The sequence below is a fragment of the Colius striatus genome, chromosome 5 (assembly GCF_028858725.1).
Source record: "Colius striatus isolate bColStr4 chromosome 5, bColStr4.1.hap1, whole genome shotgun sequence".
Classification (NCBI taxonomy): domain Eukaryota; kingdom Metazoa; phylum Chordata; class Aves; order Coliiformes; family Coliidae; genus Colius; species Colius striatus.
In genome coordinates, this window is record NC_084763.1 from 50,609,482 (window position 1) to 50,632,705 (window position 23,224).

Sequence of the window (23,224 nt, forward strand, 5' to 3'; positions counted from 1 at the left end):
AATAGCCCCCCCTTAAAACAACCATACAGCACGGTGTGATTTGCTCTGAATTGTATGGCCTCCCACCATAAAACACTTGAAACTTCTCTTTAAAAAAAAAGGCAGAACTTCAACAAAAATGGAGTTGTTGTTTAAAAAAATAAGTTTTTGGTAGCCTGCGTTGGAAGCAAAGAACGTTTGAAGTTAATTTAGGCACAGTCTGGTAAGTAGCTGCCAGGGGCGTGGAAGGAAGTTGTGTCACTTGTCTCGCAGGAGCACCATCTGGGTCAGCTGCACGAGCGCTTCCCTCTCCGGGGACGGCCGCAGCTTGCGGATCTCACGCGTGGCCGCGTGGCAGTAGCGCTGGGCGAGGTAGGTGGTCTGCTGCACGCCGTCACTCTGCGGCCGGGCACAGCAACAGCAATGGGCAACTGGGCAGCCTCCCTTCTCCTTTCCCCCTTACTAGGGGGCAGATTTGACCTAAGTACCCTCAACCCTTAATTATTCTGAAGGGGAAGAGGATTCCTTCTATATTCACGGAGTTAATAACATACTGTTCACTAGGATTAGAAATTAATCGTTTAACCCCTCCCCTCCTGCCCTGAATTGATACGTAAGAAACATGCTCTCCTGAAAAAAAAGGGTGTTAGTTTTGCACAGATTCAAGTCTTCTCAGACCTGTCACAGAATCTCAAGGGCTCGAAGTGACCTCGAAAGATCATCTAGTCCAACCCCCCCCACCAGAGCAGGGCCACCAAGAGGAGGTCACACAGGAACTTGTCCAGGTGCATTTTGAATGTCCCCAGAGAGGGAGAGTGAACAACCCATCTGGGCAGCTTGTTCCAGTGCTCTGTCACCCTCACAGTGAAGAAATTCTTCCTTGTGTTTCTTTGGAACCTCTGATGTTCCAGCATATACCCACTGCCCCTTGTCCTATCACTGGCCATCACTGAGAAGAGCCTGGCTCCATCCTCCTGACACCCACCCTTTACATATTTGTAAACATTAATGAGATCACCCCTCACCTCTTCTCCAAGCTCAAGAGCTCCAGTTGCCTCAGCCTTTCATCATAAGAGAGATGCCCCACTCCATCATCTTGGTGGCCCTATGCTGAACTCTCTCAAACTGATGCAGAGTGTGCATTGCAGTTACAAGACTGGTAGCTGGGTGCTGCATATGCAGATTGTTGGATACAGCAGCTCCTCAGCTGACAGAACTGAGGTTGTGCATGAGCTTTTTACTTTTGTTATGTGCATTTTACACTATGGGAGGGGGAGGAAAGGAAAAAGCTCTTTGGTACCCAGCATTTCCGTGCCAGTAAGCCAGCTGAAGGGTGCTCCCTTGGCATTGTACCTCATATGCTACTGAACAGGGATCTGAAAATGCAGCCCTGGTCTTTTACTCTATAGGCAATGAGTTTCAGTCATCAGCAAGGACAGCACCTCAGGAACGAAATACTTGGTATTGGTCCTACCTGCAACACGTATTTCCGAGCACGTTCAACGTCTCCTGGCTTACTGAACCGTCTCATGATCATAGCATTCATTTCTGGAAACTAAGCACAAAAGGAGAAGGGTTTGTGCTGCTTACGAGGCGTCTTCTGTGTAGCTGCTAGCCAGACACAGGTCCAGAAGCCCCTAAGTACACAGTTCTTCCCTTGGCACCGGGATCAACACTTGCAGCCTGCTCAGGACTGAGGTGCAGCACAGCCCAGGCAGCTGCAGGGAAAGCGGCTGCAGACACTTGTGGCACCTGCTGGTTTCATCCTGTTGAGCAGGTGCCCCAGGGTGGTTATTTCTGACATAGCTACTGCCACGTGTGTCATCTGGTTCTGGTGTTCTTGACTTACAAGTGATGGCTGCTGTTGGCACAGCTGGAAGAGGCACCTCGTCCCCATATCTACAGCAGAGAACCCAAGTTTGTTGAAGCTGTGTCACACAGTTCAACCTGTAAAACTCTTGAGTTACCTTTGACTCTTGTATCCACTTCTGCTTTCTGGTGCTCTGGCAATTTACATGCACAGGCTTTGCCTGGGTAAAGCTCAGGGCAGAGTTTTACATGACAAAATGACAGTTATCATAGAACCACAGGATGGTAGGGTTGAAGGGACCTTTAGAGATCATCTACCCAACCCCCCTGCAGAAGCAGTGTCACCTAGATCAGGTCACACACAGAGGAATGTTTCCAAGTGGGTCTTGAAGACCTCCAAGGAAGGAGACTCCACACCCTCCCTGGGCAGCCTGTGCCAGGGCTCCCTCACCTCAACAGCAGAATAATTTTTTCTTATATTTAAGTGAAACTTTATGTATTTTGTTTTCAGAGGCACAGAATGTGTCACTAGTACTGCACACTCCAATCCCTACAAAGCAGGAAGATAACTAGAGCCAGCTGTCTGAGAAAGTCCCCATGTCCCTCCTCATCTGTTCTTCAGATGCTCCAGAAACAGAAAAACCTGGTGCCTGACAAACAACTGAAGGAAGGCCACACACAGCTCAGGGTGGCTGCTCTGCAGCATTGTTCTTAAAGGAAAAACGGGTGTTTTTTCACCTTGTCTGAAAGTGTTCTAGTCAAACAAAGATTATTTCATTGCCATAAGCTTGTAAACAATGCTCTGCTTTCCTTGCACACCTCTGGGCCTGAAACTGTAGATGTACAAACTTGTTGGGGAACAAACACGTAGCACATCTCTTGTTGTGACATTTCCCTATTACTCACAGGTAGTCTTTGTGGAGGGTACATTGGTGACTCATGCTTGATTTTCTCTAGATTTTAGCTTTCCTCCTGTGTAATGACACTTTAATTGCAATGCTCATATAATCCACTTTCTTGCTATTCATATTTACAATGATCAGAGGATGCATATGCTTTCTCTTTCTATATTTAAGCACTAAAAGACATAAAAATCCTCAGCCCTGTAACACAATGCTGTTATTAGCGGTCCTGCAGCCCTAACAGGCAGGACATAAGCATTTGACAAGGATGCTTAGAGCAAAAATAAACCCTCATTCTTCAACTTTAGACTTAGTATGCATTAGTATAGTTCCTTAAAAAAATAAACCTGCAGAGTGTGGGGTTTTTTTTAGTGAACTAAATACTGCACAAACAGGTTTTGCATCAAGCTAAACAAACTTCATTTCTTAAATAAAGGCCTCTCCTTCACTTTCTGATGCACAAAGATGGATTTCAGAGGGAGAGGAGAGGCTAAGGAGAGAAGGAGGCTGTCCCTGAGGATGCACAAGAAGTCAGTTTGTCAGGCAGGTGCCTGAGCAGTTGCAGGGCTATTACAGGGTGCATAGGAGAGTGCAGACAACCTCCAGCTAACAGCTACACTGGGGACTGTCTTCCAGCCCTGCCTTGGGAGTTTTTCTTCTCAGGTACAAATACATAAACACCTTTTAGTAGCAGCACAGAGAAGTGTCTTTTGAAGCTCCAAATTTTGTTAGCACTTTGTGTATCATTTCAAAAGGCTGCAGTGCTGTTCTCCCAGTTTCTTGAAAAGAGCAGGAAAGTGTCAGCAAAGCAGCCTTGCAATTAATGGGGAAACCTTTGCAGGATGGTCAAGTTCCCTTTCTATGCAAAAACGTACACTTCCCATCTCTCAAAGACAGAAAGGACAAAAAGCTTTTAAAAGTGACCTAAGACAAACAACTATGACCTTAAAACAGAACTGACAACATTTTCTTTTCTTGTATTTGCATGTTATGAACTGGTGTCTCTTACAAAGCTAATTAAATGGTATGCTGGAGGGGAAAGGCAGAGGCAGCCAACCCAAACAAATGAATAACAGCTTTTGGAATATTCAACATCGACAAGACAATCAGTGACACCCATTCTCTGCCAAAATCAGGAGGATTTGCAAATGTCTTTGTTACTTTCTAGAGTAGCTTGAACACCCAAACCAGCCCTTTCATGACTACATCCTCTTTCTGTACCCGAGCCCCTCGCTGTTCTTTAGGCAGCTCCAGTTGCTGATGACTAACACAATCCTGCTGCCTACCACCAAATCCTCAAGTAATGACTCAAGGACAAGCTTTTGAATCCCCCAGATAAGTCTGTGGGAGGGAACAGAGGATGTGGAGGAGCTTGCACTCAGCATGCATTTGTCTGCACTCCTCAGGGGCTGATATTCTTTCCTTTCTGTCTTTTCTGACCTATGTGTCCTTCTGAGTGCCCAAAGGATGAGGAAACAAGGACATGTGTATGTTCTGCCTCCCCACTCCCCTTCCCCTTGCAGTGTTTAGGAAAGAAGGGGAAGTAAAGGTAATAAAGGTGTATTTTTTTGAAAAATGACTTAAGCTTTTCCCTCAACAAGCTCTGAGCAATTCCAGTGACATCACAGACTAGAGCTCTGCCAGGATGAGCTGTGTCCATGTTTGTACTGTGCTGTGAAGTTTGCTAGCAAGGACTGCTTTGTAAGGCCCAAATCTTCTTTCCTCAGCTGAGCCAGAAGCTCAAGCAGGGTGTGTTAAACCAACTCCTTCCCCTTTTATGGATTAACACCTACTTTAATGTTTAATGCTGCTGGTACTTTTTTCCCCCCTGTACTCTTCCAAAGTGTTAAGCTACTAAAAATCTTGACCAGTTTTAGGCTATTTTGATACTCTTTTTTCTCTTATGCAAAATACTACTACTAGCTTTCAGAAGGGAAAGCTTCCCATGTTTCTAACTGGGTAAGACACAATGACAGCAATGAGGAGATCAAACCCAATGGATAGAGGTGCCCACCTAAAAGCTTGGCAGATTTAAGCTTTTGGCCCCAAGATGGATAAGAAACCCCACACTACAGACATACTCAAGCCTGGGGAGAATAAGATGTCTCAGGATGGAACATTAAGCAAGAAGATACTTAAGAATAACCTGCAGAAAGCATGCAAAAACTCTCCAACTGCCTGTTCCTTTGGGATGCTTAAGCACTGGAACTGGGGCAGCAGAAGAATAGTGCTGTTGTATGATACATGGGCCTAATAGAAAGAGGACTTGTGTAGGAAAGGGTTTCTAAGGCTGAAAGAGTATGCATGTGTTCACCCAACCCAGCTGACTCTGCACACACTCATCCCTTCTGCTGTAGAGCTGATGTGTTTGAGTTGTCCTTTTGTGTGCTGGGAAGTAGATGTTTTTGGTTCTGGGGAAATAGGCTCCTGATGACTTACCTGTTGACAAGCAAACAACACGGGGCCTGTGGCTAATCCAAGCTTGAGATCTGCTGCTGCTGGTTTCCCCAGACGGTCGGCACACGACGTAAAATCCAGCACATCGTCTATTAGCTGGAAAGACAGAAACATACAGATTGGTTTAAAACCTTCCCTGGTGTTTTTTTTTTTAAACAAGAGCTAAATACAGAATAGAACAGAAGATTTACAGAAAGGATTAAGACAGCTCACTTAAGATTTCTAAGGCAGTTTGGAAATGTTTACGTTGTAGATTCCCAGTTGAGCTGAACAAAAGCACTACCTGGAAAGCTATGCCAACGTTTTTTCCATACTGGTATGCAATCTCGTGAACTTTGGGATCAGGGCAGCCTAGAATTGAAACCTGAAAAAGAAAAAAACACCACAGCCAAGTAAATACAAAGCTTTAGTTAGCACCCACTCTTGGTCTCTGACCCTGGGTGTGACAGAGCAAGCACGGGCACAGGAGGGATCAGGGAAAGGAAAAAAGGCTGACTCAGGAGCATAGTCTTGCTTGTCTCTGCTTGTGGATACACACAAATAGCCAAGCTTATTAGAAAGCAAGGCTGAACAGCAGTGCAGTATAAAATATATTCAAGTCTGGAAAGAGATGAGCTTCATTAAATATTTATCAGACTTAGAAATTATAATGCAGGGATGAGGAGAGAAGCAATGTGGATGTGCTGCATGTGCAGGCTGGTAGGCACATACACTCCAGTGACAGGGGAGATGTGTTTATTACACATATCAATCAGCCAGGAGATAATGGGAGGCCAGACAACAGATAAATGGCCATTACATCCCTCATGAAAGAGCCACGAAGCTGGGTGTGCTACACCCAGTACAGAAGGGACAGTTCCTGTGATGCTGACTATAAGCAAATTGCTAAGGAAGATGAGCCAATGAACTTCCAAAGGATAGTTGGTGGCAAAGACAAGACAGTGAATAAAGAAAGTACACCAAGCTAGACAAAGGTAGCACCAAACTGAGATACAGAAATAAAACATCTTGAGTACAGATAGAGGAATCAACTACTTGAGAGACTGAAGTTTTGCTGAAGAAACTCCACAAAGCTAAAATACAGGACACAAGCTGAGTTGAGAATGAATGTCCTGCCTCAAAGTAAGGGCATATTCATGTTTGCATTTATGTATTGATGACACACTTTGCAAAAGGAGGTTGGTCACAGTTAAAACTCAGATTTATTTCATCCTTCAGTAAAGCAATTAGGGGCTAAAACTCCATCCCTGCAGGAACCAAACCTGCTGTGACTAACAGGAGTGAAGATACATTTTACTTAATGTAACACTTAAAATGCATGCCAGGAAAGCCACACAACATAACAGTATGTGTGCATACAGATCTAGAAACATTCCTCTTTAAGACTGAGTCAAGGAGGATGATTAGAACAAACCAAACAAAAATCAACCCCAAATTAAGAGTGAGTCCAGCAGTAGCTCTGAAGGGGAACATGAAGACAGGACAACACTACATCCCAATAAATGCGATGCAACCCGCACAAGATGAGAAGCTGTTTCATGCATCAGTGCATTCTGTAACTGAGCATCAGAACACTTCCCTGCCACAACCTGCATCTGTGGATAACAGCTAAAACCCAGAGGAATCTGCATGCCTGAGGCATCACTCACAGTTCCCAGTTTTATTTCAAAGAGGAGCACAGTACAGCAGGAAAATAATGCTGCTTATGTCTAATCATACAAATTCCTCAAGGCTATTAAAACAGAGTGAACTGCAAATATGAGACATTTAAATAGGCATTGCTAGGGACTATCAAACTAAAACATTTTGCCCTTTTATCCTCTTTTTGATGCTTGTCTCTTAAATACCAGTATTTGCCTCGAAGAGTCTGTGTCTTCTACTGCCCTGTCAGCCTTAGCAAACTTCTGGTTGCTTCTGTAATCCAAGTCAAATAATATCAGCAAGGCAGGGGGACTGCATCTGCCTCCTTTCAGTGAAATCTTTACCCTCACATTCCATGCAAAGAACAAAATACAGAATTCAGGAGAAGAGTGACAAAATCCTGGTTAATGGCAAAGGGTGAGAGTGGGCACAAGTTGGTTGATGGGGAGAAGAAACGCTGAGGAAAGAGCAGAGCTTTCCTGTTTGCTCTGAAAGGTCAAAGCAGAGCTATTCCTGTAGGTAGACAGTTTTCTGAGGCTGCAGACATTACCTAGGTAAAGAATCACAGCAGTATATGGCTGTTTAAAAAAACCAGAAGCCTGAGTTACAGAATGGAACACAATCAATACAAAATTAATACTTGCATCTTCAGAAGACCTTCATAGTTCCTCCTGAGGTTATGAACATGTCTGAGGACAAAAAACCATTCCAAATCCAGGAGATGGACAGGCCTGTCACCTCAGGTGAGCAAACCATCTGACCACTACATCATAAACCTGCAGCACCAGGTCTTGTCTAACAGCAGCCAACCCCCACGGTGCTGCTGGGGATCCCTGCCCCAGCCCTGGGCAGCCTCTCTCTCCCAGCCATGCAGCTGAGGTCCAGCCATACTGGGATCAAAGCATGAATTTACATGTCCCAATCAGGGTAACAATGTCAGTATAATGACACCCATTTAAATGATAAAGCTCACCCTCTGAAAACATCCCAGAGCATTCCTGATAGGACTGGTTGATTACAAATTTAATGGTGCAAGAATTCAAGCTGGCCTCCCACTAAACCCTGATGAAAAATCCTTCCTAATACCAAGTGGAACAAATTCTTTAGGAAGGTTCTTTGAATTCAGTCAAGCAAGTCAATCTGCTTGGCATTATATCAAACACACTTCTCAAAATAAGAAATTGTCTCCATTAGTTGATGTTACATGAGAGACCATAAACCAATGAATTCACATCCATAAAATATTGTATCAGCAGCTCTGGGTAGATACAGCCTGCTCTGATATTTATCACCTGAGACCACAGCAGCCAGAATTGAAAGCAGTTGAACACCCACACCACTGTCCTGCAGGTCTGAGAGGGCAGGAACACGCTTGTCTAAGCAGGAGGAGAGTTGTTTGCTCTCACACTACTACATTTGTGGACACTATGGAAAGGAAAAGGTTCTGAATTCTTCCCCTTTCCCAGCCTCTCTCCTCCATGCCCATCTCCTGAAGCAGTCAGGATCCTGCCTTCTCATTCCTGCCTCATCCTCTGCTGTTTTTCCAGACAGGAGCACTGTTTAAGTTGGAAGGGAACTCTGAAAGTCACTTGGTCTAGTCATCTGCTCAAAGCAGAGATGACTTCACAGTCTCACCAGGTTGCCCAGGGCTGTGTAACCGGGTATTGTTTTGGCAGAATCATACTTTTAAAGGTGTGATTATCTGTCTGGATATCTGGGATATTTTATGCTAATAGCATCAATATAGCAAACACTATGGAGAAGCAAGATCCTCAAAGGAGTTACTGTATTTTCAATAATGAATAAGGAAGTTTCCTGGCTGCCCACAGTATCTGACGCTACTCGTGCTGGTACCCCACGTGGGTCATTGGACAGGAAAGCAGTCTGCAGGCCTAGCTGGGCTGGGGGGATCAGTTTTGCTGGTGGACGGTCAGAGGTGTTATTTTCCTAGTCACCCTGGTGGGATGGAGCCCTGTGCACACACCAAACTATGAGCCAGTGAAAGCAGGAGCTCACGGGTAGATCCAGAGCTGCAGACTATTCTTTTCCATGAGTCCCTAAGGCAGAGCCCTGCCTCACACGAGGAGGCTGCATGCTTTCTCCTAATAAAGAAATCGAGACTCTCTAGTGCAACTTTACACTTAAGACAAGCATGATTTAATCCCTCATCTGAAAGCATGCTGTGCAAAATCTAAACAGCTTTATGAGGGTTAGGAATTCACTTTACAACAAGATAAACCAAAACACAGGGAGAGAACCTGCTCAGCTTATTTTGCCATCTCCAGTTTGCCTGATGACTCATAGAAATTCCACTTCAGCTTTATTGGACCCGAGTTCTTGAACCAAAGTCACCTCTCGTGCTTCCCTGAAAAATGCCTTTAGTAATAACTAAGCTTCAGTGACCCTCTGGGCCATCTTCTGCCATTTCCTTTTGTAATGTATTACCTGGGCTATGACTTTGGTAACGTTGCCCCATGAAGAACTACTGTAGAAACAAGCTGGAGACTGGGATGGCTCCAACATCTTTAACAGCCTGTTCTGCCTATAAAACCAGAATTACCTGCTAACTTAAAGGACTTTGGATTTCAATGCAGTAAAGCTTTGGCAATGCAGAGGGTACCTCAGTGACTAGAACAGTGCTGACAGACTAGTATCCTGTTCAGACATTTCCCCAGGAATACTCTGCTCTTCCACGACACCACAGAATTGCCAGCTGCTACCTGAACTTGTTTGACATCATCTTGCAGTTAATTCTTGTATCTTGGTTACACACAGAAACAAATGGCTGGGTTTTTCCCCATCATTAACTGTTGTTAATGAAGTGAACTGTTTCTCATGACACACTGGTCTGGTTGTAACTGATACTCTGAAAATTACTAATCTCTCTCCTTAGCTTTTGTTCCTGCAAACAAGGTGCAAATACTCTGGATTCCCCAACTGAATTTCCTCTCTCCACTTAGAACTGGTGATCCTGCTTATCATTTGCTCCGTGGAAAACAGAACTCTATTCTGATCCCATCCTCTCCCTTAGTAGTCAAAAACATCTAAATAAACTCTAAATCCCCTTTTCAGTGCTATCAATAGACTTCTAACTCATGCAGAAAGAGGGGCAGATGTGTATAGGTGCAGCTCATTGGTACTGTGCAGGAAGCACAGTTTTGCCACGAAGACAAACCTCTCTCTTGTTTTCCCTTTGTCACAAAATTTTACTGCATATAAATTCCAGTAATTCAGCAATGGAACAACTCAGGAGGAAAGCAGCCAAATACCCCCTTCACCAGCATCACAGCCACAATCTGGAGGGAAGTGCTTAAATCCCTAACTCTTGTGAGTTATTGAAAGGAAAAAAAGTCAAAGTAACACATCTGTGAGGAGAATTCACCCAGTAGGAAGGTGATTTCTTCTTCTATCTGTGAAGATATCTTTTAGATATTTTTTAGATCTTTTAGGCTGTCAAAGTGAATATAAAAACTCGTATCTTTTCATTGGAGTAGCAGAATGATGTGATGCTCCTGACTAGTCCAACTGTCCACTAATACAAACGAAGACTTGCAAAGGAGAATGACTGCCAAGGTCATATTGCCATTAATACAAGTGATCCAGAAGACTTAGTTTCTTTCCTCCAACTCAAATGAAAGATACTTTCCTTCCTCTTAAAATCTGTCTTGTTTTATATGATGCTTTTGATTTAAGCATTTGTCCCCCTTACCAGAAAAGGCTGTCATGTCAAACCGTGACTGCAATTTTCAACTGCTGTCTATTGCACAAATGTACCAGTTCTCTGAGAACAAAGGATGACTAACACTAGCACACATTTTTAGTCTAATTCTCTTCCAAGTCCCTCTTGCTCTAGCATACACCAGCTCTACCACCTGTAATTAAAAAGAAATAAAGACTTTATAACTGTCATCTGAGGTGAGATGATTGCTTACCTTCTCCCTGTTCTGCATTCAAAATAAATATGGTTTTTGAATAAGAACATCATCCTGAATCAGATCTTTTTGAAGTAACAGACCTCAGTGACTGATAGGGTTGGATTCAGCAATTACTAATTGAAAAGCCCAGACAAATCAAGAACTTCATGCTTCTGTTCTTTTACAATGTCACGTAGAGGACGTACAATTAGTTATTTCCTCCCACTGTTAGCATTTAAGTTCCCATTTGGCACCAACGAGTGGGACCAGATGTCAAAGAAGACTTAGAATCAAATTATAGGCTCCAGAATTATCAACTGAGATTAAAAGCAGTCTCAAAGTTGTAGAATTGCATAAATTAAATGCTGCCACTGTTGAACTGTATTTTGGTTCAAGGGAGGGTGTAACAATAACCTTGTGTGTGAACAGAAAACAGCAGAGAAAAGCCACAGGATTGGAGGGTCCACGGCTGAGCTATGATAAAAGGCACGTTCTCAAGCCCATTCCCAACCTGACAGAGTCCCACTGAAAGGGTTTGCTTTGGAGGGTCTCCAGAGAAAACTGCCTGACTGGGAGTTTAGGTGTGAGGCTTAACAGTACAGTGTGTTAACTTCAGAAGAGACGGACGTACATACTGCTTTACAACTGTTTGCTATCAGACTCGCCGTCTTCTTAAAAGTCTTCTCGAGGTAGTGAGCAAATCTCTCGTTCTCATTTTCCTTGGAACCCAGCTGGAGGAATTCACCTAAAAAGTTGCACAGATGGGAGTTTTTCATTTGTGGTTTTACAGCTTAGGGAAGCAAATCTGAAGACAAACAATAGAAAAAGACCTTACCACGCACCAGATCTTCAATCACCTGAGTTAGAACAGAGATGATAGTAGTGTTTCCAATTCGGGCTAAAGCTACGGAAGCAGCTGAGAGGATGAAGTCACCAGCTAGAACAGCCTAAGGATTTTAAACAAAAAAATGATCTTTTAAGTCTTTTCCTTTGAGTTAGTACAGACAGTAAGTTTCCTTTACGTGGCAGGTCTACTCACACCACATCATTTTTCGACATAAACCATACGTATCTCATTGTAGGAGAGGAAACGGGAGGTAACGACATACTAAAATTGGCATCATGTTTTAATCCCTACTTTCTTGTGCTATTTGTGTTTTTCTACACAAGCACTGTCATCCCTGTATTCAATATCTGAATAACAGATTTGCCTGAGAAGCCTTTTTGAAGCTTACTTTTCTACATCAGCACTCTGCTGTGTTATGCCACATTAGCTCTGAACGCCACGGTAAGCTCTGGTGAGTCTGCAGTGTACTACTTTCCTTGCACTTTCTGATTAAGCCCTTCCTCTTAATGCTCTGTGAAAAGACAGCTCTACTCAAAAAATGGGGAAAAAAAGTCCTGACGATGAAAATCTTTCTGTATTTACTACTGAGGTAACATACAGTGTTCTGGATGAGGTGCAAGTTCACAGTATTCCAACTCCACTGCACAGAAGGGCAAAGCGAATGGGACACTGTAAGAATCCCACTACAAGCATTCATTTTCTAATGCTCCCAGCAGTTCAGAAAAGGAACACACATTTGTCTTACCCACAATCTGTGCATATCTCTTAGAATCATAGAATGGTAGGGGTTGGAAGGGACCTTTAGAGATCATCTAGTCCAACCCCCCTGCAGAAGCAGGTTCACCTAGATCAGGTTGCACAGGAACATGTCCAGGCGGGTCTTGAAGACCTCCAAGGAAGGAGCCTCCACAACCCCTCTGGGCAGCCTGTGCCAGGGCTCCCTCACCTCAACAGCGAAATAGTTTTTTCTCTTATGTTTAAGTGGAACTTTTTGTGTTCCAGCTTCATCCCATCACCCCTTGTCCTGTTGCTAGCTACTATAGAAAAAAGGGATGTCCCAACCTCCTGACACCCACCCTTTAGATATTTGTAAATGTTAATAAGATCGCCCCTCAATCTCCTCTTCTCCAGACTAAACAGCCCCAGTTCCTGCAGCCTTTCCATGGATGAGCAAGGATCTGCTGGGACAACTCAGGCAGAAAGCAGCCATCTATGAGAGGTGGAAACAGGGGCTGGCTTCTTGGGAAGAGTATAGGAACATTGCCAGGGCATGCAGGGGTGCAACTAGGAAGGCTAGAGCCCTTCTAGAATTACATTTAGCCAGGGATGTTAACGACAGCAATAAGACATTTTTCAAGTATACAGCAGCAGAAGGATGGTGAGGGGGAATGTGGGCCTGCTGCTAAATGCTGAGTGTGCCCTGGTGTCTGAGGATGCAGAGAAGGCTCTTCATATTTTTCCTGGCATACCCCAAGACTGTGCCTTTGGACAGTAATGTGACAAAACCTCAAGGTATTTGTGCTCTGCTGAAACTCAAAGGGGAGTCTTGCACATCATCACAAACTCACCTTCCTTTCTCCCCAGATTTGATTGACTGTCATTTTCCCTCTGCGAGAATTTGCATCATCAATAACATCATCATGAACCAGGCTGGCTGTGTGGATCATCTCAGCAATTATGGCCACAGAGCGCTGGCTTGCCTGCACCTCCCTAAAACACAAAGAAACCAAGAACTGGCAAGTAAATTAATCAATGCTATGTGCTGCAATACATTCAAAGACGTCTCTACTAAAACCAAAGAAAATAATGTTTCTCTGAAAACAGCTGTTGCAGCTTTTCCATGACCTGAACCCCATCTTTCAAACCTGGAATTAGGGAAACAAGAGAAAGTAAGATGATGTTAGTACAGTCAGTGCAGCAGGATGTTTCCATCTTTAACTAATTAAGCCCTGTTTCTGCCTTGCTGCATTATCACTACTGCAAAGCTCCCGAGTTACTGACTCTAATCCCTCAAAATCCAGACTGCAATAAATAGAACAGGATCAAGGAATGCTTGCTTCTGAGAAAATGGGAATCTGGAAAATGGTAGAGAATGCCAGGTAGCTCTGTAGAGGAATCTGAAGTTTTCCTTCCCTCTCTGTTGCTCTACATGTAAATACAGCATCATAAACTCTCCAGAGCCGTCAAACTACTAACTAGCGGGCTCGAGAGATCAGCAGGCACAGAAACCTGTATTCCACAACTGGAAGACATACCTCATTGATCTTATCCTTTATGTTATCTGATTACCTTAAGACCTCAGAGGTTCTTCAAAAGCCTGAGGAGTTAACTGGAATTATACTGCAATCTCCCTTCAGGACTGTAACACAAACTACCTAACACTTACTGAAACCCAGCCTTTGAGAAGACCTAACACTCATGATTCAACTCTCAGTGGTTCACACCTACTTTATTTTCTAAAGTAGGTGAAAAGGTGGTAATGGAAGAACAGAGAAGCAATTATCTAGGGAATATGGTTGGCAAAATAAACATAAAAGAGCCCACTTAGCTCACACAAAGGACTCTAATATCCATATGCCACTGCCTTGTTCTAATACCTATCTTTTTGTCTTTTTTCTGCCTGCTTTCATAGAACCACAGAATCCTTTCTGTTGGATGAGACCTTTAAGATCATTGAGTCCAAACACTGCATGCAGGATCCCAGGAATGGCTATCCCAGTCACCTCTGCCTTGTAGCTTAACAGGCCTCCATGGACATTAAAAACCCCCCAACAAACCCAACAAAAGAAAAAAAGCCCAAACCAATGACCCCCAAAAAGCAGATAACTGAGCAAATCACACTGTTTTCCAGCAGGACAGAAAAAGAACTGAGATGATAATTTCAGCTCAGCTGAAGGGAATTTAGAATCTGCTTACATTGCCTATGTCTATTAAAATCTAGTGATTAATCACAAAATGAAAGACCATCTTGCAGTCTGCTGACATAACATTGTGTTCTGACACCTACCTCTATGCAGAACTCTGCATGGCTGTCAGTGGGAGTTCCACATCCTGAACAATAGCAGGATGTGTGGCTCATAGGCTGTGAAAATGCAGCTTTTAAGTAACAGAAAGTAAGAGCTGGAAAGCTTCACAGTTGTTTGAAGGTAAGTTTTGCTGTGGACTAGTAATTTAGTCAAATGCTAGTTCAGTGTAAGTAGTTTTCCAGAATAAACTATTGTTACCAAGGAGGAGAACTTACCTTCAAAAAACTGTAAAGGTCTCCAGCCTCTTTCATGCACTTGGTCTCCTTTTGGGGACTCCCTTTTTCATTAATTATGTCAGCAGACTTGACTTCCTGCTGGGAAGTAGCAGTAAATGGCAACACTCACTAAAACCTTTCAGTAGTATGAAGACAGCACAAGGACAGACATTTCAAAAGCAACTTTTGAAAAGCTCTGCATTACAGTGCATTTCATCTCTGACAATGACTAAAAATGGCATAGGAATGCTCACAGTTCATCTGGCTGCTTCACAGAATGTTGTATCAAATGGGATCACTTAACCTGAAGGGGGTTTTTTACTACTGTGTCTGCAAGGTCTCAAGCAAGGTTCTTCCCATCATTGGCAGAAAATTTTGCAGTAGTTTCCTACAAGAGTAATTCTGAATCAAAGCCTATTTTAAGGAAAACACACAAGGAACAGGATCCTTCTCATTCCCTGCCATTTTTCATTCTGTTTCGCCTGCAAAACAAAAGCAAGAAGTAGCAGTAACTCCAGTCAATAGAACACTGGGCTCACACAAGTCCAGTATGTGTAAAGATGCCATTTTTAGGTCATTCTCAAAGTACAGGCCCTCCCAGATGATATGTATTTACACAACATTATTTATACAACTCTTTTTACACATGCAGTATATTAATTGTCAAGCCCTTGATCATGTTCCAGTTTTCAGTAGGACCCCCTGTGTGATTGGGTGAGAAGCCTTTATAGACCTACAGTACCCTGAGGTCTTTTCCATTACAGAACTTGTTTCACAGACACTAAACGAGACCAAGGCTGATCTTACAGGTTAAAAAACCCCAAACACACCCATCCCTCCAAATATCCCTCTTCAAAACAATAAACAAACCCCCACAAAACAGAGGGGGCCTCAAAACAACACAAAGCAGTATTTACCCTCTGCCACTGAGAGCTTTGCAATGTGTTTGCCAGTAAGTATAAAGACAGGAAATGTGCAAAAGAACTTGCAAAATTTCTGTGTTATGACCACACTCCTCAAAGTACATTTTTGCTGTGGCTGAAAGAAACCAACATTTCAGAAACACGGTCTGTGACGGGGAAGGGCGCTGCAAACCGGGGGAGCACAGAGAACATGTGTGTTAACATGGGAGCAAATGACAGAACAGCTCAAAACCAGCGGGCAGTGCAGGCATCTGGCAATCGTGGTTTGGAGGAGAGCAAGAAGAGAGGGACAAAGGTTGCTGGCAGGCCCTCAGATCTTCAGGAAATATCATTCTATCGAGTTTAACCAGGTCACAACAATGAAGTGTTTCTTGTGCTGTTCTGATGGGTTTGTTTCCCTTTTTCCCCTCTCAAAGCTTTTGTGCTCTCTATTTTCTGTATGGAGATGTCTCTGTATTTCTTTGGCCTTCTCCTTTTTGTTTATTTCTGCAACTGAAGTGAAAGAAACAAGAAATAATACCTCCTATTTGCAAACACCTCTGGGGAATACACCTGAGACAGAAATACTGTGTCCAGTCAGGCTAAGGGATAATTCTGTGAAATTCTGCACAAGGTATGTGAAGAAATGCCAGAGGATGTGTGAAACTGAGGGTTTGCATGACCTCAGCTTAAACTCTTGACAACAGTTCTCACTCCTACACAAAGCTAAGTTGCTATCATTAAGCAAAAGGCCATTGCCCAAGGGACCTAGGACTCAGGGTTGGACTTCTGACACTTGGCTTTTCAAGGGAAGAAACTAACATACCAGCACAGAGCAATTGGAACGCTTCAGACTTATCTTTGTGATAATCATTCAGATTCTTTATACAACTCTCAATCTCCTTATTATGACTACAATAAAGTGATATCTCTCTAGAAGGATAGTTAACCTGCTGAGGCCATTCTAACTGCTTAGCATTCCTCAAATCTGAACACAAATGATCATGTCACCTGTATACCTGGGTGTTCCCTTCCACTGGGGAGTCTCAGCTATTCTAGTGGGGTTCTGTGAACACAAAGAGGAAGATCAGGACCTACAACCTTATGAAGTTGTAGCCTGTTTTAACAGTCAAAGGAAGAGAGTATTACCTTTTCTACTAGTACTGCACAAAAGGAAAAAAATAGGAAAGAAAGAGGAGGCAAAAACATGCTGGGTCCAGCAAATCATGTGACAGTTGAGAACAGCAGCAAGAGGAAGCCAAAACTCAACATAAGTAACAAAAACCCCAGAGGCAGAGTAAAAAACCAAATGCTAGGGATGAACTGTACAGGATATTGGCTCACCCCAGAAGTCTACAGATGCTGAGGCCAGTACCTTTGATAACACGTGTGGGAATCAAAGCTTCAACAAAGAAAAACAAGTCTGGGAGAAGAATCAGTATTAACTGAGGAAAAGAACAACAAAAGGCTCTAAATGAAAAGACAAGTTGAGAGAGGAAAAACATCTTTAAAAAAATGTCAGGAGAAGCAGAATGAAACCCCTTCAAGTCTGTGGCAGGGTAGCTGATGTACAAATAGGCAGCGTTTCCGTCTCTAACATACACAATTTTCCTCACAAGCAGCAGAAGTTGGAAGAACAATTTGTCACCTGGAAGCAATGCTGCTTTAAGAAGCAACAACAGTAAACATAGTATCAGTGTGAGCTGAAAATACAGGTATGTAACAAAGCAGGTGTAACACAGCCTGCTTCAAGAAGCTTAAAAAGAGAAGCAAATGCCTCTGAAACTTCATCAGCTCACAGTAAGTGAAGTATGTTCTTCTGGCATGACCTACCCCAGCTTCAGAAGAGTCTGCTCATCATGCACAAACCAAGAAGCAGTACACTGAGGATTTGTACAAACATATGGGGATTTTAATTACAATCATAGGCTTAGAGAAAAGTGGCAGGAGGCAAAGAAGAGAAGGTAATACCCTGTGAGTTCATGCTGAAACATGTCTGTTTGCTTAGAACTTAATTCTAAAAACAACATGAGGGAGATAATGACACAGTCACTTCTAGATAGATGAAGAACGTTCAGATTAATGAGGAGGCTTTCAAACATCAACCTAGTTTGGAGGCAGAGGTATGAAAGCTGACAACTGACATGGGCACCTACAAGTAAGAGCTCTTGTGCTGAGGATGGGCCACTGCGAAGCAAACACTTCAACTCTGACAGTGTATTTTCCCAGTGGAGTAAGGCAGGCACCAAAACTGGTCCTGATGGTTTCAAGACAGCATAATGCATGAAGAGAACACATCCATGAGCACATATATGTGTCAAAGATGGCAAATATGCTTTGAGCATATAAAGGTAAATTCAGTTCCTTCTACAGCTCCTTGTTGACTCTGATTCACTGCTCACCTCCCACACTATGTGACATCCATTCCAGCCTTCTTGGTATTGCATGTACACTACAGAACTTTGTTCATAAGCCTCTCATGCTGCACAACTGAATGAGATAAAACTCTCTTTCCCATTATTCTGACTAGAAGGATACCAAAAAAACTCCCAGTGCCAATTTTGAGTCTCTTCCTAAGTTTCTACCCTCTTAGCAACATTGTCCTTTGCCTGAAATAGTTCTTTCACCCCCGTTCCTGATAAATTCGTAGACCACAAGTCCTCCATTCTCCCTGACCATTTTTGCAGTCCATCCCTGAAGATAGCTGCTCTTACATTTGTTTTTGAGCACAAGGATCAGACATGCTGATGATTTCCCAAAGTGTGATACAGCAGGGTATCAGCATTCCCACAGCTGAACTGTTTATCCTGTGGTTGCTGCATGCGAGGGTTACTTCAATGATTTTCATAGGGAAGCTGGCTGGAAATCACAGTGGGGTTACTCCCTAACGGGACACTCCTGAGCCTCCAAGCTCAAGCAGGCATTTCTGGCTTGTTGTTCTTCCTTTCATTCCACCACAGATGGCCAGTCATCAAGAGTGATTCTGTCACCAGAAAGTGCCATCATCATGCTCCTCTTTTTCATGTCAACATCAGTCACGAAAATATTAAGCTGATCAGTGCTGTGACAAAGGACATCCTTGAGGAGTTTCACATCTGACATTGTTCCTTTTGCCACCTCTAAGACAATGCCAAAGAGCAGTACTGAATGGAGAGCAGGATCAGGCTGAAGCTCATTAATCCTGGATGTTTTCCTCAACCGAGAGGAACTGGCACACACAGGACAGCACACTGCCAACTAGGCTTTGCTTTCTCCTTCAAAATTATATTCACATGGGGGGGGGGATACTGGGAGAGGTGCCATATCAAGCAGCAAAATATATGCCATGCTCTGAAGCAGAAATCAAGTCCAACAAAGCATTCACTTACCACTAACAAAAAAATAATGCAGGAGAGAGAAATCCCTTAAGACTTGTAAATGAGTCTAGAAATACTTCTGGCAAGTAACCAAAGAATTCATATCTTAAATTCTATACACGGGAAGACTGGAAGCATAGCTGGAAAGCAGAGAACACTCCAGCCAACATCTTCCCTCAAGATGCAAACATAACAACTGATAGGAGTGTGTGAGGAGAAGCCTTTGCCATCAGTCAGAGCAAGGAGTGACAGAGAGTACAGAACAAGCTCAGTTAAAACCGGTTTCAAAAGACAAGAGGACACACGATTTACACCAGCTCTAAGCTAGGAATCTTACATTGAAGTGTAGAAACTTGCTCCTAGAGGGAAAGAAAAGCCTTCTCTGTTTTGAACATCTCACAGCTTTAGATATAATCACACCATCTGCTTAATGGCTTTTCTGCATTATTACAAAACAAGCTAAAAAAAAGTCTCTTGTTGCAGCAGAGTTCTTAGCTGTGACAAGGGTTTCATAGCTACAGAAGTGGTTACAAACGCAAAATACTTTTAATAAGTTCATACAGTTCCAAGGAGTATTAAAGGTTCTAATAAAGCATTATGTAAGAAGCTAAAATTAACTGAAAGCCTTATAAATATCAGAATTTGGCAACACGATATATCCATCACCAGTGACAACTGCAGTACAGTCTACAACTTTCCCCATGGAAGAATGTAATAAACCCAGTAGTTCTTTTTTGCACTGCCAGCTACAAAAAAATGGAACAAAATGGAACAATGGAATTTGAATTCAGGTTTTACTGAGGAGCCTTTCATAAAGTTACTGAACATATTTTTCAGGAACACAAGAAGGATAAATTTCAAGTAGGTTATACATCCATATATCTAACAGTGACTGACTCACCTGGAATTATTATGGTGAATGTTGCAAGCCCTTGCCATTAGCACCACAATCATTGGTCGAAAGGCTTTTCCTTTCCCATCAAAGTAATATTCACACATTTCCTTAAGCTCTGCTGTAGATACAAGTAATTCCTACAAAAAGAAAAAGAACACAGCAACACAAAAGTCACAAACCCAACCTGTTTAGTGCAAGCCAAGCAGCATGCACGTGGAAGGTTACTGCCTGTACTCATTCCACCTGATGTAAGCCAAAGCTGGCTTTAAACTTACTGTAATCTAAACATGAATCATCTATTCCAGCAGAAATAAAATACAAGATATGTAATGTTCTCTTTGCCTTCAGTTAAAGTTTCATCTTTTAAGTTTCATCTGTACAAACAGCACAAGACAGCTGTTCATAAACAAGAACATCCTTTTAATAACTATCCTCCAAAGCAACGTTTCCTACTAAAATCAGAATCATCACAACATGCCAGAAAAGCCAACAAGGAGTCCCTTACCTTTTTAATATCTTCATAGAGATTCTTCAAGTCTTTTCTACCAAGTTGAAAAGGGTCTTGGTATTTTTCATCACTAACTGTCTCACTGCAGCTGCACAAGTGAGATGTACTTGTATGATGAAACCTGGCAACAATATTTTAGAAGAGAGTAATGTTGTAAAAAGTAAACTTTCCTTGGTTAGCCAAACAGAAACATTTCAAAGCATTTCCTTCTCCTCCTCTCCCCTCACACACAATTTGACCAAATGGCTAAAATATAAGCAGAAGGCACCAAAACATTCTATTCAGCCAGCTAATAAGGTGCAAAGACAGCACAGTTATGTATTGATGAAAACTACACTGCTCTCAACATATTCCTTTTGAATACACTATTGGTAGTATGGAGTACATCTGGAGATGAAACCTTCATCTTCCAGTAACACAATTATTCTGTTCCTTTCTTCCCTCTCCTGTATATTCCTGGAAAGATGTTCCTGACTTGGATTTTCAAATTCTCCTTTGCACACTCAGCTATGTTATCACTTGTAAATAAAATAAATACTTCCAGACAGAGTGATGATGCCATGAAAGTTCATCAGTGATGGGTGAAAGCTCCACCTGAATGCATTAGACACATTAGGCTCAGGCTTGATTTCTTCTGTGTCACCTGGAGCTGAAGTTTGTGCCTCTCATTTTGTTGGCTTTTTTTCAAAGTGAAACATACAGGATTTCTTGGAGCATTCTTGTTTTGCTATTGCTCTCCATGATGGAGGACTTAGATTCAGACTCTGCACCCCAGCAGCAGTCTACACAGAATTATCCAACTATGTACTACAGCAAATAACCTTATTTCCAATGTTTACAGCTCACAGGTGTAGCTACCCAGTTCCCCTGATAACTATGTTTTTGCCCATTCCACAACAATATGAAGCTCCTACTTACTGCCAGAATATATTACAGATTTTTGGAAACGACAACTTTGAGCTTCTTTGGGTGAAGTGACACACCTGCACAAAGAAAAATGAGGGTTAACTTAACAGAGCTTTAAACAGGCAGAAAACATTTGATTCCAAAAAAACAAGCATCTGTTCATCAGCACTGCTCTGTTTCTTCATTTTAACAACCCAGCAGCAAAGGAAGTCTCATTGTCTCCTTCCACAGCATGTGAGGCGTAACTGCCAACATGCACATTAGCTTCTGATTAAAGCTGACTCTTCCACTCAGGAGTGTTGGACTTTCTCCCCTCAGAGGACCAGCCCAGAAGGCATATCAGTTAACTTCCCTCAACTGCATTCTAATAAAACTTGGCTTTTAGACTCACAGAAGGTGCAATTTTCAAGTCTTGCAGCTAAATCCGGACAAGGCACAGAGAAAAAGACAACAGCTGTTTCAGTAAACTAGTACACTACCAAAAGAAGAACATGTCCTTGTTTTCCCTTGAAGCAATTTTAACTTAGCTTGCTGCTTATGGTAATTTACACCTGCACACCTTCCCTGCCAGATGTCAAGAACCTAACAATCTCTCCAATAGTCCCTCCCTGCGGACAGAGGCCAGGAACCTGGGGGAAGGCACAGTCCTAGGCACACAACTCCAGCAGGGAGTCTGAGAGAGGAAATGTCTCTTTTCCTCGGCTCCTGGTAGTGCTGCCAGGAGCTCTCCAGCCTGGCCCTAGAGTGCATGCTGACTCAAAGGCCCAGCTGGGTGGACTCAGCCTGAAATCACTGCAATCCACCCATTCACCAAACTGCCTCTCCAGAATCCCTGCACAGAAACACTCGAGGAGACCTTGAGTTCCCCCAGCTTGCTCCACGAGGACTAAAGCCCCTCCTTGGCACAGCGAGAGAAAGAAGAGCACCGCAACAGCTCCAGCGCATCCCTCTTGTGTGCAGGGTGAAAAAAAGGTCAGGCAAGGCGACAAGGGAAGGTGAGGAAATGGATTAAGCAGAGGAACTCTAAATTATCACCGATGTGCCACTCTGCTGTCTTGACTTCAGTGCCCAGCCCTACAGCCCAGCCCTTTGTAAGCTGGCTCTCCTGTGCCTCTCACCATTTTCTGTTTCAAAAAGACTGCTGATCTCTTCTGTTCTTTCAGTGAGGGTACAGACTGAAAGGTACGGTACACTGCTGCTTAACACTGAGACTGGGTCGTGCAGGATGCTGGACACATTGCTGCCAGAACAGCAGCCTGGCCTTGCAAGGAGGGTATAACCGAATGCAGCAAGAGAACTGCCCCTCATCACAACTCACGGTGCCCGCTTACGCACAAGCACGTTGAAAATCTCACATTAATGAGAATCACTTTCCCTGCTCTCACCTAGAGAAGGCTCCGAGAGGTTCTTCCCCACAGCGGTAGCCAGCGCAGCCCCGAAAACCCTCACGCCGGTATTTAACCTTGCGCCGAGAGCGCCGCTGCCCCCTGCGAGGCGCCCGCCCCGGGCAGGGCACTGCCCGCCGCCGGCTCCCGCACGGCGCCCCGGGCGGGCGGGAGACGGCTGCGAGCCAGGAAAGGCCGCGGGAGCGGCGGCCCCGACACCAGGCAGCCGTGACCGCCCGACCCCTGCGCGCCGCTCGGGCCCCTCCCGCCGCCCCATTCATTCCCGGTGACCTCCCCGCGCCCGGCGCCGCGCCGCACTCACCCCCGCGCTGGGGCCCGGCGGGCCGCGGGCACCGTGCCCCGGCGGGCGGAGGCGCGGCAGGGAGCCGAGCGGCGGCGCCGGGCGGGAGGACGCGCCGCACCGCCACCGCCACCACCACCGCAAGGCCATGGTGTCCCCCAGCCCGCCCCGCCGCGCCCGC

The 23,224-nt window shown here is 43.8% G+C and overlaps 1 protein-coding gene across 2 annotated transcripts; it reads right to left on the reverse strand.

Moving 5' to 3' along the window:
* Nucleotides 1-18: 18 nt before the first annotated feature.
* Nucleotides 19-23,208, reverse strand: PDSS1 (decaprenyl diphosphate synthase subunit 1). 2 transcript variants are annotated; one of them, XM_061996644.1, is made up of 11 exons: nucleotides 23,065-23,208; nucleotides 21,370-21,434; nucleotides 20,449-20,572; nucleotides 19,950-20,080; nucleotides 13,118-13,259; nucleotides 11,538-11,649; nucleotides 11,338-11,447; nucleotides 5,431-5,511; nucleotides 5,130-5,243; nucleotides 1,454-1,534; nucleotides 19-378 (listed from the first exon to the last, which is right to left on the reverse strand). In XM_061996644.1, exons 1-11 carry the CDS (start codon nucleotides 23,191-23,193, stop codon nucleotides 238-240), a joined length of 1,230 nt encoding a protein of 409 aa, XP_061852628.1. In that variant the 5' UTR covers nucleotides 23,194-23,208; the 3' UTR covers nucleotides 19-237. The 2 variants fall into 2 exon arrangements, with proteins under 2 accessions (XP_061852628.1, XP_061852629.1); XM_061996645.1 differs by lacking the exons at nucleotides 20,449-20,572; nucleotides 21,370-21,434; nucleotides 23,065-23,208 and adding an exon at nucleotides 14,791-14,886 and having other exon boundaries at nucleotides 19,950-20,037.
* Nucleotides 23,209-23,224: the final 16 nt, after the last annotated feature.

Bases quoted from the DNA above. Each gene is read 5' to 3' on its own strand.
- PDSS1 (XM_061996644.1), bottom strand. From the start codon at position 23,193: ATGGCCTTGCGGTGGTGGTGGCGGTGGCGGTGCGGCGCGTCCTCCCGC. The intron at 11,448-11,537 runs GTAAGGTCTTTT...GCAACTTTTTAG, and splicing joins GATTGAAGATCTGGTGCGTG to GTGAATTCCTCCAGCTGGGT. The intron at 1,535-5,129 runs GTAAGTCATCAG...TTTTGTGCTTAG, and splicing joins TGTTGTTTGCTTGTCAACAG to TTTCCAGAAATGAATGCTAT.